The sequence below is a fragment of the Gracilinanus agilis genome, chromosome 1 (genome assembly GCF_016433145.1).
Source record: "Gracilinanus agilis isolate LMUSP501 chromosome 1, AgileGrace, whole genome shotgun sequence".
Taxonomy (NCBI): Eukaryota; Metazoa; Chordata; class Mammalia; order Didelphimorphia; family Didelphidae; genus Gracilinanus; species Gracilinanus agilis.
This window is the reverse complement of record NC_058130.1, coordinates 798,438,789-798,453,205: the sequence shown is the minus strand read 5'-3', so window position 1 is coordinate 798,453,205 and position 14,417 is coordinate 798,438,789. Positions and strand designations below refer to the sequence as shown.

At 44.9% G+C, this 14,417-nt stretch overlaps 2 protein-coding genes across 2 annotated transcripts in view; one reads left to right on the top strand and one right to left on the bottom strand.

Annotated features, from left to right (window-relative positions):
• Positions 1 to 9,478, top strand: part of LOC123230585 (zinc finger protein OZF-like) — a 35,156-nt gene extending 25,678 nt beyond the window's left edge. Inside the window, exon 3 of the mRNA XM_044656718.1 lies at positions 9,378 to 9,478. Within this exon, the coding sequence (XP_044512653.1) occupies positions 9,378 to 9,478 (101 nt within the window). The remainder of the gene's footprint in view (positions 1 to 9,377) is intronic.
• A 468-nt stretch (positions 9,479 to 9,946) lies between these two features.
• Positions 9,947 to 12,582, bottom strand: LOC123230584 (zinc finger protein with KRAB and SCAN domains 1-like). Its single transcript, XM_044656717.1, has 2 exons — positions 12,055 to 12,582; positions 9,947 to 10,519 (listed from the first exon to the last, which is right to left on the bottom strand). Exons 1-2 carry the CDS (start codon positions 12,580 to 12,582, stop codon positions 9,947 to 9,949), a joined length of 1,101 nt encoding a protein of 366 aa, XP_044512652.1.
• Between the last annotated feature and the right edge of the window lie 1,835 nt (positions 12,583 to 14,417).

Here is a 14,417-nt window from a genome sequence, read left to right as displayed (position 1 = left end):
AGAAACCTGGGAAGACTTCCATGAACTGATGCAAAGTTTGAGCAGAATCAAGAGAACATTTTATAGGATAACAGGAACATGGTGTGGTCAGAAGCTGTGAATGACTCGGCTGTTCTCAGCAATTCAGTGTTGTAAGACCATCCCCAAGGACTCGTGATGAGGAAAACCATCTGCTTCCAGAGAAGGAACTGATGGACTCTGAATTCAGACCAAAACGTGTTTCCCTTTTTTCCTTACTTTCATTTTCTTCAGTTTGAGATTTCTTCCCCAAAATGACTAATAAGGAAAAATGTTTTACGTGATTGCTCAGGTAAAGTCTAGATCAGATTGTTCCCTCTCTCAGGGAGGGGGAATGGAGGGAGGGAGAGAATTTGGAACTCAGTTAAAAATGAATGTTAGAAATTGTTTTTACCTGTAATTGGGGAGAAAATTATTATTCTACATCCATCTCCCTGTAGCTGTGAGATGTGGATGAGCTGTCTCTCTCCTACCTTCTTATCTTGTGATCTTTAATATTTAGCTCACATTTCCTTAAACCATATCTGTCAGAGTATGGTGTAGGCTTATGCTCTGAGCCTCATTTCCTGCCAGGCTGTATTCCAGTTTTCTTAGCAGTTTTGACCAAATTAGGAATTTTCTCCCAAACTGCTTGTTTGCCACTTGACAGGACATATTCTCTTTAGTCTGTTCCATTGCTTTCTCTCCTTCTCTTACCAGTACCCCAGGTTTAGGATGACTGCTGCCTTGTGATCTCGTCTGAGCTCTGGCACTGCTGTTCCCCAGTTATCCTGACTTCTTTTCATCATTTTCCTGATATGGTTGATCTCTTTATTTTTGCAAATTAATTTTCTTATGATTTTATCCTGCCCTGTCAGACACCCTCTTCCTCATGGCATGAGGGGTGAAATTACATATTTTTATCTAGTTTTAATTGTGTGAAAAGTGTTTTGTAGTTGTGTTCATATGATTCCTGTGTTTGTCTTGGAAGATTCCTAAAAATTCCTAAATATTTTATATTGTCTAGAGTGATTTTAAATGGAGTTTCTCTTTCTAATTCCTGGTGCTGAATTTTGTTGGAAATATACAGAAATACTGATGATTTATGTGGGTTTATCTTGTACCCTGCAAATTTGCTAAAGTTGTTAATTATTTTCACTTATCTTTTAGTTGATTCTCTAGGATTCTTTAAGTAAACCATCATATCATCTGCTAAGAGTGATAGTTCAGTTTTCTCATTGCCTACTTTAATCCCTTCAACTTCCTTTTCTTCTCTAATTGATATCCCTAGAGTTTCTAGAATAATATTAAATAATAGAGGTGGTAATGGGCATCCTTGCTTCACTCCTGATCTTACTGGGACAGCCTCTAACTTGTTCCCATTGCAGATGATACTTGCTGATGATTTTAAATATACACTGTTAATTATTTTGAAGAAAGGCCCTTCTATTCCTATACTTTCTACTGTTTTTAATAAAAATGGGTGTTGTATTGTGTCAAAGGCTTTTTCTGCATATATTGACATAATCATGTGATTTCTGTTAGTTTGGTTATTGATATGGTCAATTATGTGGATGGTTTTCCTAATATTCAACTATCCTTGCATTCTTGGTGTAAATCCCACTTGGTCATAGTGGATAATCCTTGTGATCACTTGCTGGAGTCTTTTTGCTAGTATTCTATTTAAGATTTTTGCATCTATGTTCATTAGGGATATTGGTCTGTAGTTTTCTTTCTCTATTTTTGGTCTGCCTGGCTTTGGAATCAGTACCATATTTTTGTCATAAAAAGAATTTGGTAAGATTCTTTCTTTGCTTATTATATCAAATAATTTGTATAGTATTGGAATTAGTTGTTCTTTAAAGGTTTGGTAGAATTCACTTGTGAATCCATCTGGCCCTGGGGATTTTCTCTTAGGAAGTTCCTTGATGGCTTGTTCAATTTCTTTTTCTGAGATGGGATTATTTAAGTATTATATTTCCTCTTTTGTTAACCTAGGCAATTTATATTTTGTAAATATTCACACATTTCACCTAGATTCTTATATTTATTGCCATAAAATTGGGCAAAATAATTCTTAATAATTACCTTAATTTCCCCTTCAGTAGAGGTGATACTGTTAACTTGATTCTCTTCCTTCTTTTTTTGATAAGGTTAACCAGTACTTTACCTATTTTATTTGGTTTTTTTCCAAAATAACCAGCTCTTAGTCCTATTTATTTGTTCAATAGTTCTTTTACTTTCAATTTGATTAATTTCTCCTTTAATTTCTAGGATTTCCAATTTGGTTTGTATCTGGAGATTTTTAATTTGTTCTTTTTCTACTTTTTTAAGTTGAAAGCCCAATTCATTGATCTCCTCCCTCTCAATTTTGTTGCTATAGGCACTCAGAGATAGAAATTTTTCCCCTGAGTAATGCTTTGGCTGTATCCCATAGGTTTTAAGATGATATCTCCTCATTGTCATTCTCTTTAATTAAGTCCATAATTGTTTCTATGATTTCTTTTTTGATCCACCAGTTTTGAAGAATTAGATTATTTAGTTTCAAATTACTTTAAAATTTCCCTTTCCGTGGATCCTTGTTAAGTATAATTTTTATTGCATTATGATCTGAAAAGGTTGAACTTGTTAGTTCTGCTTTTCTTCATTTGTTTTCAATATTTCTACACCCTAGTACAGTAATAAGGAATAAGTCACGGTAGATAGGTGGAAAATTTAGATAAGTATATTGGAAAATGCAAGCTTGAGCTTAATATTCTAAGAGCTTTTGGAATGTGGCTGAAAGGTCATAGGGCTTTTGAACTCTGGGACAGTTGGGAGGTTTGCCACTAGTGGAGAACCTGGTGCCCTGATCTCACTGGAGAAACCCCGCTTGGAATGCATTTGAGGAGCTACAAATAGGTCTGGATCAGTAGCTTTGGAGGGTGGACCTCCAGGACTGTAAAAGCCTATTGGAGTGACCCAGTGGAGTTAGTGGACCATACCAACATCCTGGACCCTGGGACAGCTAAGAACATTGTTGGAGAAAGCAGTGAGATCCCAAAACCCTGTCAAGCTTGCATTTAGCCTAATATAGTGTAATATTAGTTTTATCTTCCATGCCCTGATTCCCTGAACCACCTAAACCCTTGTTTCTTTCTCCCTGTAGCTGTTAAGAATAGCTTGTCCCATTAGCACTTGCCTCACCTTATTCATTATTAAAATCCTTTAATGTGACTTCCTATTGTCTCAATATAACCCTAAAGGACTCACAGAAGGTTAATTAGCTCCCCTGGCTAAGTTGTGTTTTTAACTGTCACACCAAGTATTTCCTGTCTTCCCCCATTCCCCTATTTCAGTACATGGTCTCTCTTTGTATATGTAGCATGTACTGCTGAGAAGAAGGTAAATTCCTTTTGATTTCTATTCAATTTTCTCCAGATATCTATTAACTCTAATTTTTCTAGCATATCACTTACTTCTCTTACTCCTTTCTTATTTATTTTTCGGTTTGATTTATCTAGTTCTGAAAGGAGAAGGTGGATATCCTACTAATATTGCCTTTCCACTTATTTCCTCCCTAAACTCCTTTAATTTTTTCTTTAGAAATCTAGATGCTATACCATTATGTGCATAAATGTTTAGTAATAATATTACTTCATTCTTTATAGTACCATTAACAAAATGTAATTTCCTTCCTTATCTCTTTAATCAGACCTGCAAAGAGCCCACTCTTCACTTGGGAGGGTCTCTGGAGGTGGGATGGCATGACGAAAATGAAATGAAAATGAGCCAGAATGCAAGTGGAATTGCAGAGGCTGTTCTCTGTAGTGCCATCTGCTGATTTTTATTTTCATACCCTTTTTTCTTTATGATCTCATACAGGTTTTGATTTTCCCATACATTCAAAATCACATATTAACTTTTGAAACATCATATGACTTGCATTTGCTAATTATCTTACTGTGGTTAAACAAAGGAGCAAGCTTGTCAAAAATTATTCATTATGGAATGGCTTAGTTGGAACTTATTATTTTCAGCCTTACGTGAGGTACAAGAATATCATTTCTTAGCTAAGCATAATAGTTAATTATATTTTTACTAATTAAATTCTGTATATTGTTACATTATACTATTCATACCTATCATCAATCAAGGAGATAGTTATAGTAGTTGATTACATCAAATAAGATACAATAATATCAGTCTGGTCCAAATTTTGTTCCCATTATGTTCTTTCATTTTTCACTATTCTTTTAAAAGAATGTTTGCTGTTCTTTCTGCTATAGAGTTAATAAGAATGCAGCTCTGGAAGGGTGACTTTGTGCTAATTTGTCATTCCCCTGTTTTCCTCGTGTTTCACTGTTTCCTTGGTCTGTGGCACTTTGGGAACAAACCCAGGCCAGGTACTTTCTTGCTGGGGAATTTAGAAACTTGCATTAACTCACTAACTGCTGGTTTTGGGCTGGGCTGATTCTAGGGAAAGTTTCTATACTCTGGAGGTTTGTATAGGGGTTTATTTTGGGATAGTGGGTAGTCTTTGACTGTAATTCTTCTTGCCATGAACCTGTATTGTTTTTCTGTGACTTCCCAAGGCCAAATAAGGATATTGATTGCAATAGTTTCAATACAATTGAATGTCACTGTAAAAAGAATCACATAGGGTAAACTGAGTGTGGAATTTCCATCCTCCTTACAACCTGCTATGCTGGATTCTCAGAGCTGGTGATGAGCTGTGCTAAACCTCACAGCTTTGATGGCTTCCTGCACACACCAATTTCTACTTTAGCTTTGTCTGCTATCATGATTGCTACTCCTGCTTTTTTTTTACTTTAGATGACTCATAATAAATTCTTCTCCACTCTTTTACCTTGAATCTATGTGTGTCACCCTGCCTCAAATGCATTTCTTGTAAACAACATATAGGAGGATTCTGGTTTTTAATCCACTCTGATATCCACTTCCATTTAATGGGTGAATTCATTCCATTCACATTCAGTGTTATGGTTACCAATTGTGTATTGCCCTCCATCATATAATCCCCCTTAAATCCTGCTCTGTTCCTCCTCACTAGTATTTTGCTTTTTGTCACCCCACACACACACACTTCCTCCTCCCTCCAATTATCTCCCTCTTCCCTTGGCTTATTCCCCTTATACTTCTCTGTGGGGTAAGATAGAATTCTATATCCCACCGACTATAGTGTTTTACTCTCTGTCAGCCCTTTACAATGAGAGGACAGGATCACATACGAACTTTATCTCCAAAATATAAGGATGTAACATGAGAACAAAAGTGGGATGCTGGGATTTAGCATCCTGGGGAGCAGATTCTAATTATACACTATAATGATTTTTTGCGCCTCTTTATGTTATATAATTTACCCCATTCTATCTCTCTCTTCCCTTTTCCCTTGGTGCAACCCTCCCTCTCAGTCCATGATTGATTTTTTAATAGGATATGCATTCATATGTATGCATATCCTATCATACATTCATATCATTCCGTTGCAGAATTTTCTCAAGAATTAGTCAATTTGGATAAATAAAGTCAAATTCTCCAAGCCAGGTAATTATTTAGGTTTATTGGAAGAGGGCCAAATCCTCCAACACAACCAGATTCCTGATTAACATCAGAAGACCCTGAGCACTGGAAGGAACCTTCTTTTATAATCTTAAAGTAACAGTCAAGTTCTTCCATGCAAGTACAAAGAATATCTTAAGAATAATCACACCTTTCAAAGGAGAAAGACGCCCAGTAACAACTCTAATTGGTTAATGCAACTAGAAGGCCACCTTTATTTGTCCATAGGTGAGGTAAGCCAGGAAGTACCCCTTTTTTGGTGAGAGAGATCTTCTGACCATGACCTAAGAGTCACTTGATGGTTATTGGGGGGAGGATGTTTTCTGGGCCCACTCCAGATAAGGATGGGTGGCGATGGTTAACACCATATCTGGCTATGAGGCTTAAGGTCAAATCTACTGATGTATCCCTGATCCCAAACAAGGATACATGATACATGAACTGAGAGAAGGGTGGGGCTGCCTCTAAGGCCTCAGTTAAGCAGTTATTTTAAAAAACTTTAACTAAAATATAAGTAAAATGCCTTCTAAAATCATGACATATTAATTTTCTTAGAATTATAATTATGATTCTCTGAAAAATCTCTCTAACATTAAAATCTAATCATGTCTAAGGGGGTCGGGGTATTTTCTCACTCACAGTTCCATATCATCACATTTACATATACATCATATCACCATAATCAGCTTACTTCTCTATCTTCTTTCTGAGTAAATTCCTTCTATCTTCTCTACTACTAAGAGTAATTTTTGAGAATCACAGAAATCCTCTTTCCATGTGGACATATAGACATTTTGAACTTATTGAGTCCCTTAAATTTTCTCTTTCTTATTTACCTTTTTGAGTTTCTCTTGTGTCTCATGTTTAGAATTCAAATTTTTTTGTTTAGGTCTGGCTTATTCCTCAGGAATGCTTTAAAAATCTATCTTATTGAATGTCCATTTTTCCCCTGAAAGAATATACTCAGCTTTGCTGGATAGGTGACTCTGGGTTGTAAACCCAAATCTTTTGCCTTCCTGAATATCATATTCCATGTCTTTTCATCCTTTAATAGAGAAGCCACTAGTCTTATGTGGTAGCTCCATGGTATGTAAATGGTTTATTTCTGGCTGCTTGAAGTAGCTTTTCCTAGCCTTGGTGGCTCTTGGATTTAGTTATTATATTCCTGGAAGTTGTCATTTGAGGATTTTTTTCTGGAGTTCATCTGTGAATTCTTTCCATTTTAATTCTATTTTCTTATTTGAGGATCTCTAGGCAGTTTTCTTTTATAATTTCTTGTAATATGGTATCCAAGGTTTTTCCTTGATCATGGCTTTCAGGTAGTCCAATAATTCTCAAATCATCTCTCCTAGATCTATTTTCTAGGTTAGTTGTTTTTTTCAATAAGATATTTCATGTTTTACCCCTTTTTTTCATTCCTTTGCTTCTGCTTTATTGTTTCTTAATTTCTCATGAAATCATTAGTTTCTAGATGGTCAATTCTGATTTTTAAGGAATGATTTTCCTCCGTCCGTTTTTGGTTCTCCTTTTTCAACTGGCCCATTTCTTCTTGCATCACTTTCCTTTCTCCTTGCATCACTTTCCCACTTTTCCTCTGCCTCAAGTAATTGGTTTTTGGAGTCCTTTTTGAGTTCTTCCAGAATCTGCGTCCAATCTATATTTTTCTTTTGGATTTTGTGTGTGTTTCCTTTGCTTTCACTGCCTGCTTTGGTGTCTGTATCTTGTTCTTTGTCTTTATAAAAATTCTTTAGAGTTCGGTGCTTTTATATGTTTGCTCATTTTTCCTATCTAACTATAGGTAGTCTTGGATGGATGATGTGATGGTCTGAGGGCTGAGAGCTTTAAGAGTCTCCTCCTCTTGCTGATTCCATTGGCCCTCCTGATGCTGATAGCTTAAAGACTTCAGTCAGGCTTAGGTGTAAAATTTTCATCTCACTCTAATCTTGATCAGGTTAGGGACTGATCAAATTCGAGCTAAGGCTTAGTCTCAAGTTTTTGGTCTCATTGGGTATTTGTTCCAATCAGGCACACCTTGATTGTCCTGTCTTGGAACTCTGCCTGAGCTTTGGGCAAAAAGATCAGTAGTCAGTACTTACTACTTAGTACTATCATCCACCCCAAAGGGTGAATTAAGTCCTTGTCCCAAGCCCAGACTGGAATTCTCTGGGCTTGGGTTCTAGCCTTCTCCACAGGATTGAAATTTCAAGGGGTCTTGGTTGGCTCTATTTTCTCAGGCAGGATTTCAGGATCTGGATGTTGGCTTGGGCATAGGTTCCTGACCTTCAGACAGCAGATGGCGGTGGCTTGCTCTTGTCTTGCTCTTCCTTCCTTGCTACAGCTTCTTGCAGGCTTGGCTCTCCTCTCACCCCCAGTGCCCCAGATTTTTCATTGCCTGCCTTTTGGATTTCTCTTTCCTTGAAAGTTGTCTCACTGCCTCCTTGTTGGTTCTTTTATTCCTGTATTCCTTTTGTGGCAATATGTTCATTTTGGTGGGGGAGGATTCTCCTGGTGGCACAGAGCTGCTGAGGATTACTCTGCCATCTTGGCTCCACCCCTAGAAGTCTCCCAGGATCAACTCTAAGAGAGAAGAGTGACAAGGGCTAGGCAATCAGGCTTAAGTAACTTGCCCAGGATCCTGTGGCTAGGAAGTGTCAGAGGTCACATTTGAACCCAGGTCCTCCTGACTCCAGATCTGGCATTCTGTCCACCATGTCACCTGGATGCCCCTAGATCCAGGGATTTTGATGGCTTTGCTCCATGCCTGGAATATTTTTCCTCCACAGTTCGGAACATTGACCCCTTTAAACTTCCTCTAAGTCCCAACTGTTAAAAGGAAAGAGAGGGTTTGAATATATAAGCAGGATCTGCAGAAAAGATGCAGAGGCAGGGAAGGTTCTGGATTTCTACAGAAGTGACTGAGCTGTTTTTCTAACAGTCAGTTAAGCCTTGAGGTTGAGGCTTGTCTCCCCTGTGACTTTCTTACTGCTGTATCTTCCCATCCTGCCTGGCCCTGTTTTATCCTGTTTCCTGCTGGCTGAGTGACACATCTACAGAACTTCTTGAACCATCTGAGACATCTGTTCGTGAGAACCTCTTCCTGAGCCCTGCCCTGTTTAGCTTCTAAACTCAATACCTCTGTTACCACCCAAGGTGGGGGCGGGGGGGGGGGGTTAGGGTAGTTTATTTATATCAGGGACTGGGTCTTCAGGTAGATAGGTTACCTCAATTGCTCTGAAGGCTTCCCAGGAGGGAACAACCGTAGATCTGTGGGGGAGGGGGAGGTAGTGAATATTAGATAAGATTATCCAAATTCCCTTTCCCACCTTCCCTTGCTTTAATAAACCAAACCATCCCTGCGTTTGTTACCTCTGCCTGGCCTGGATCTGTTAGCCTGTCACGTATATCCTGTTGGCCTTCCCCAAACCTGTGCCATCTTCTGTTACTGGCCCTGAGTAACCATTTCCCTGAACCCACCCATTTCCCACTCATACCACCCTGCTATTTCAGTTACGTATTTCATTTGGCTGAGCCAGAAAGGGCAAACCTGGATCGTTTGGGGCAAGACAAGAAGAGGTTTGTAATAAAAACTGGGTGTCAGTGAGTTTGCTGAACCTTCCTGAAGCTGCCTGTCAAGTACAAGCAGGCAGCAAAGTTCTAAGCACGTCGGTGCTAACGTGGGCAGCTGTCCAGTGCTGGGGTTCACCAGGGAGCCTAAGCCTAACCCTGAATTCACTGTGTCGGTAATACTGCCACAGGGCTGGACCACGGCTCCCTGGGGATGCAGTCGAAAGGGGGGACGGGGCAAAACTCCTGAAGAGGAAGAGCACGGCACGGACAGCTGCGGCTGAAGTACTCCTTAGGAAAAGCAGCACACGTGGACGTGGACGTGGACATGGACGTGATGGATGTGAGGAAGTAAACTGTCGCACACAGCTAAGTGACAGACGAGGGGGAGCAATACGGGCGGCTAGTTCAAAGGATTGCTTTGGAGAGAGCCTCAAAGTCTGGATTAAACAAGGGTTTGCCAAATCCTCCTTTCAGGTAAAGGTCATAAACGATTCATGGCTATGTGACTTGAAAAGGAAAGACGGGGAGGGGGATGATCCAGGGGGCGCGGCGAGCTGCTTTTGAGTCTGGGGGCTTAAACATCCTGATCATCAAGGTGTAGAAGTTACCTCACTTGTGAAGCCTATTTGTAGGGTTCCAGGTATGAACTAATCGTGAAAGTATCAAAGATGTATGCAAAAGCTGACTCTTCTGAGCAAGGTGCTCATGAGCCAGACTTATGGATCGATTTCTTCTATTTCACATGATCGATTTCTGGATCCCTGCCATAAACTGGGGCTCAAAGCTTAAGGATCCATGTTAGGGGGGCCGAGTGGATCACTCAAAGAGGAGAGGATCTTGGGCTGCTCAACTGGGAGGAGACGGAACAGGGGTGGGCTTTGCCTCTGCCTTTCTCCTCCATGTGAATCATCTGGGGTTGGGTCAGCTGGTTGTTCAGGCAGAAGACTTTCCCACATTGATGACATTTAGAAGGTTTTCTCTGGCGTGAACTCTCTGGTGTCGAATAAGTCCTCTTCTGGCGGAAGGCCTTCCCGCCCTCGTTACCCCCAGAAGGTTTCTCCCCGGCGTGAATCACCTGGTGTCCAGTGAGAGTTGCACTTCGGTTGAAGGCCTTCCCACAGTCACCGTATTCACAAGGTTTCTCTCCGGTATGGATGATGTGGTGTCGAGGAGGGGGGGGGGGAGTACAGTCGAAGCCTTTCCCACATTCCTTATGTTTGTACGGCTTCTCTCTGGTGTGCATTCTCTGATGCTGAGTGAGCTTCTGCCTCTCGGGGAAGGCCTTCCTGCAGTCCTGAACCTCGTAGGGCTTCTCCCTACTATGACTCATGAAGTGAGAAATGAGGGATGAGCCACGGCGGAAGGCCTTCCCACTCTGATCACATGCGTAAAGCTGACGAGTGGACAGTAATGGAGTCGGCTCTTCTGACAGGCCTTCCCACGGTCAGCGGCTTCGTTTTTCTGGAAACACTTTCCCCGGATGCCCCTGCTTTGGAAATAGGATCTGCCACTGGCTGGAGTTTCTGTGGTCTCTCTTTCCCTTCAGGCCTCGTGCTTGAGCAGGCATCTTCCTCTGGGAACTTGTGACTTTGCCAGAATGCTCCTCCTCCTGCCTCGGCTGCCTCCTTATGATGCCGGCCTCCCACCACCCAGGACTGACGTTGGCGTGGACCCCTTGGTTTGGGGATCAGTTGTCCAATCTGAAAGAAAGAAAGCATTGAGATCCTCAGTTCCCTTTGCTACACTCTTCTGCCTCTATTGTGTCTCCTCCATCGGGAGAAATCACTACTGGGGCAGCTGGGTGGCTCGGTGGGTAGAGAGCCAGGCCCAGAGAGGGGAGGTCCTGGGTTCCAATCTGGCCTCAGACATTCCCAGCTGGGTGATCCTGGGCAAGTCATTTCACCCCCACTGCCTAGCCCTCACGGTTCTTCGGCCTCGGAAACATTCCCAGTATTGCTTCTAAGAAGGAAGGGTTAAAAATGGAGCCTCGAAAGAGGAGGGCATTAAATGCACCTTCTTTACTGACTCACCCTTTACGAAAGGCCTTTACTTTAGTCGGCCCAGAAGCTCGTCAGGGACGGAGGTCGGTTGTGACTCCTTCCAGAGGAAAGACTAAGAAGGAGCCACATGGGGTCCCCCAGCTAATAAGCACCTGAAGAAGGGTTCACGGCAGGGCCTCGGGCCTCCTGCCCTTGTGGGCTGTATGTTGTCCCGGCCTTCCCTCTATCCCTGGGGATAGACAAAGAAGATGTCTGGGCGGGGCAAGAGAAGGCTCCATCCTCCTTCCCGTGTGCAGAAAGCTTCTAGGGGTTCCCCACTGCAGGCTGGGCCCCTTCTTGGGCTCGGCCGTGGACTCCGGCTTCTAGAAGAAGAGTCGGCCGGCCTGGGTTTCCTACAAACAAGGGGCACCGGGGGCTGCCCGAGGCACTTTCTGGGTCCAGGTAGGTGGTGCGTCCGTGCTTTCTGCTATTTGCATGACTCCCAGCCGAGTGGACAGGCAGTGGGCCTCGGAAGTGGGGGGACCTGGCTCAAGCCCCTCTCGGGCCCAGGCGCCCTGGTCAAGTCACTTAACCTCTCGGGGGCCGGGAGGCCATTCTCTAAGATGGCAAACTGGGGAACCACACATGGGTCAGTCGGGATGGAGCGGCTGCTCTGCCGGATAGATAGAAGTGAAACCGTCCCTCAAGCCGAGCGAGGAACTTGAGCCTTGAGGCCACAAGGAGCCCCAGCAGCGTCAGCCAGAAAAGGGGGCGACGCTCTCCCCTGGTCAGGCCTGGAAGAGAACGGGGAGTCCTGGGGAGCCGAGGGTGGACGCTGCAAACACTACCAAGCGGGGAAATGGTTTGATGTGACGGAGAGGCACAAGCTGGGGGGGCCTGAGAAATAGGGGTGCTAGGAAGGTAGCCCTGGCAGAGGGAGTCCCCCCACCAGGAACCAGGTCCGCCCAGACAAGGCGGGGTAAGATCGGAATCCTGCACTCGGGCTCAAGGAGTCAGCGGCCCAGTCCGACCCGAGGCAGCCCAGCGAGCTGGGCCCAGGAGGACGGTGTGGCCCAGGAGGCCTTGGAGCAGCGGCTGCTGGTGTCTGACTTCGGGTGCGTTGGGGGGGCCGATCCCGGCTCGGCTTCCCTTCTGGGCTGCCTGGGCTCCCCCGAGAGGCGACGAGGAGAGGACGAGCCGCTCGCCCTTCCGGCCCCTCTACCTCTCCCCGAAGGCCGCCAGACGGCCCACTCCAAGCGTCCCAGAGCCAGAAACGTGGAAAAGGCTGCCGGACGAGCAGCAGCTCCCACTGAGTGGCCAGCAGCTGGGCCTTCCCGTGCCCGGGAGGCAGAACGGAGGCTGGCCGGGAGGGACGTCCCCCGAGAGAGCCCGGGCAGCCGGTTGTACCCGCAGCCTCCCGGAACTCTGCCCGCTGGGGCTCCCTCAAGGAGACGAGGAGCCGCCTCCAAACGGGCATGCCCGGAGCTGGGCCAGGAGGGCGTCCAGCAGCTGCCCAAAGGCACCGGCTCTTCCCTGGGGAGGCCGCGGGAGCCATGGAGGGGGTCTCCCCTGCCTCCACCCGCATCCTGGCACGTGGCTGTTCCGTCGTGACTGACTCCGGGACCCCGTTTGGGGTCTCCTCGGCCCAGATCCTGGAGCGCTTTTCCGTTTCCTTCTCCAGCTCATTCGATAGAAGGAGAAACCGAGGCTCGGTGACCTGCCCGGGATGGCAAAGCTAGTAAGTGTCTGAGGCCAGATTTGAACTCGGGTCTTCCCAGCTCCAGGTCCAGCATCACCCAGACAATGTCCTCTACGAAGGCGGCCCACATCTGCAGACTGACTCCCAGAGGGGAAGCCCCAGCCCACAGCCTCGAAAGCCCTCCAGGTGGAGGCTTTACGAGGCCCCCCAGCCTCCCCGCCTCCTGAGGCACTCGCACCCTCACCTGGATGGCCACTGCCTGAGATACCCACTCCTGGCACCCCAAGATCCTGCCCTCGGCCCCCCCACCCCTCCCCTCCCGGCGGGCCCTCCTCGGATCCCCGCCCCGACTTCTGGCCCGCCCTCCATCCCTGAGCCCGAAGAGAGGCGCCAGCAGGCTTCCCAAGGCCTCTCCTCTGGGGTGGGACGACGCCAGGGCCCTGCCGGGGGTTTCTCCACGGGACGAGGAAGTGAGGGGGAAGGGATTGAACGCTCACTGAGTGCCCACTGCATGCCACGCACTGTGCCAAAAGCTTTACAAGTCAGGATGCTGGCGGAAGCCGTGGGAGGGAGGAGGCGGCGCGACCCCCATTTTACGGATGAGGAAACGGAGGCAAGCAGCGGTGAGGTGACTGGCCCAGGATGACCCAACTAGAAGTGTCTGAGGTTGGATTTGAACTCGGGTCTTCCTGAAACCAGGCACAGGACTCTGGGCACAGTGGCTCTCCCTAGCTGCCCAAATCAAGGCCTGTAAATGCCTGTAAAGGGATTCTTTTTTCCACCTGATAAAAGGTAAACTCAGGAGATATTTCTATTCATTGACTTAATCCAAGACTTCTTTGTCTTCCTCGGGAGGACTATTTGCTGGGCTGTCAGAGCTCTCCTTTAGAAACTTCTCAGGCTGGACAGCCAGTTGGCTCAGTGGATAGAGAGCCAGGCCCAGGGATGAGAAGTCTGAGGTTCCAATATGGCATCAGACACTTCCTAGCTGTGTGACCCTGGGCAAGTCACTTAACTCCTGTTGCCTAATCTTTACCTTGAAACCAATACTTAGAATCCATTCTGGACAAAAGGTAAGGGGGAGGGATGGAGGGAGGAAGGAAGGGAGGGAGGAAAGGAGGGAAATTGGGTTAGAAAAGGTTAGGAAGGAAGGAGTGTTAGGTCCTTGATAACAATGAATTAAATCTTTTAGGAGACTGTTCCAGAATTCCAACTTGCTTCATTTAGGTTGGGCCAAAGACTTCAGATTTTTAAAAATTTTATTTTTTTAGAAAAATTTTCCATAGTTACATGATTCCTGTTTTTACTTTCCCCTTCACCCCCCCTTCACCACCACCCCATATCCAACGCACATTTCCACTGACTTTAACATGTGTCATTGATCAGGGCCCATTTCCAAATTGTTGGTAGTTGCATTGGGGTGGTAGTTTCAAGTCTACATCCCCAATCATGTCCGCCTCAACCCATGCGTTCAAGCAGTTGTTTTTCTTCTGTGTTTCCACTCCTGCAGTCCTTCCTCTGAATGTGGGTAGCATCTTTACCATAAATCCCTCAGAATTGTCCTGTATCATTGCATTGTTGCTGGTACAGAAGCCCATTACATTAGATTTTAC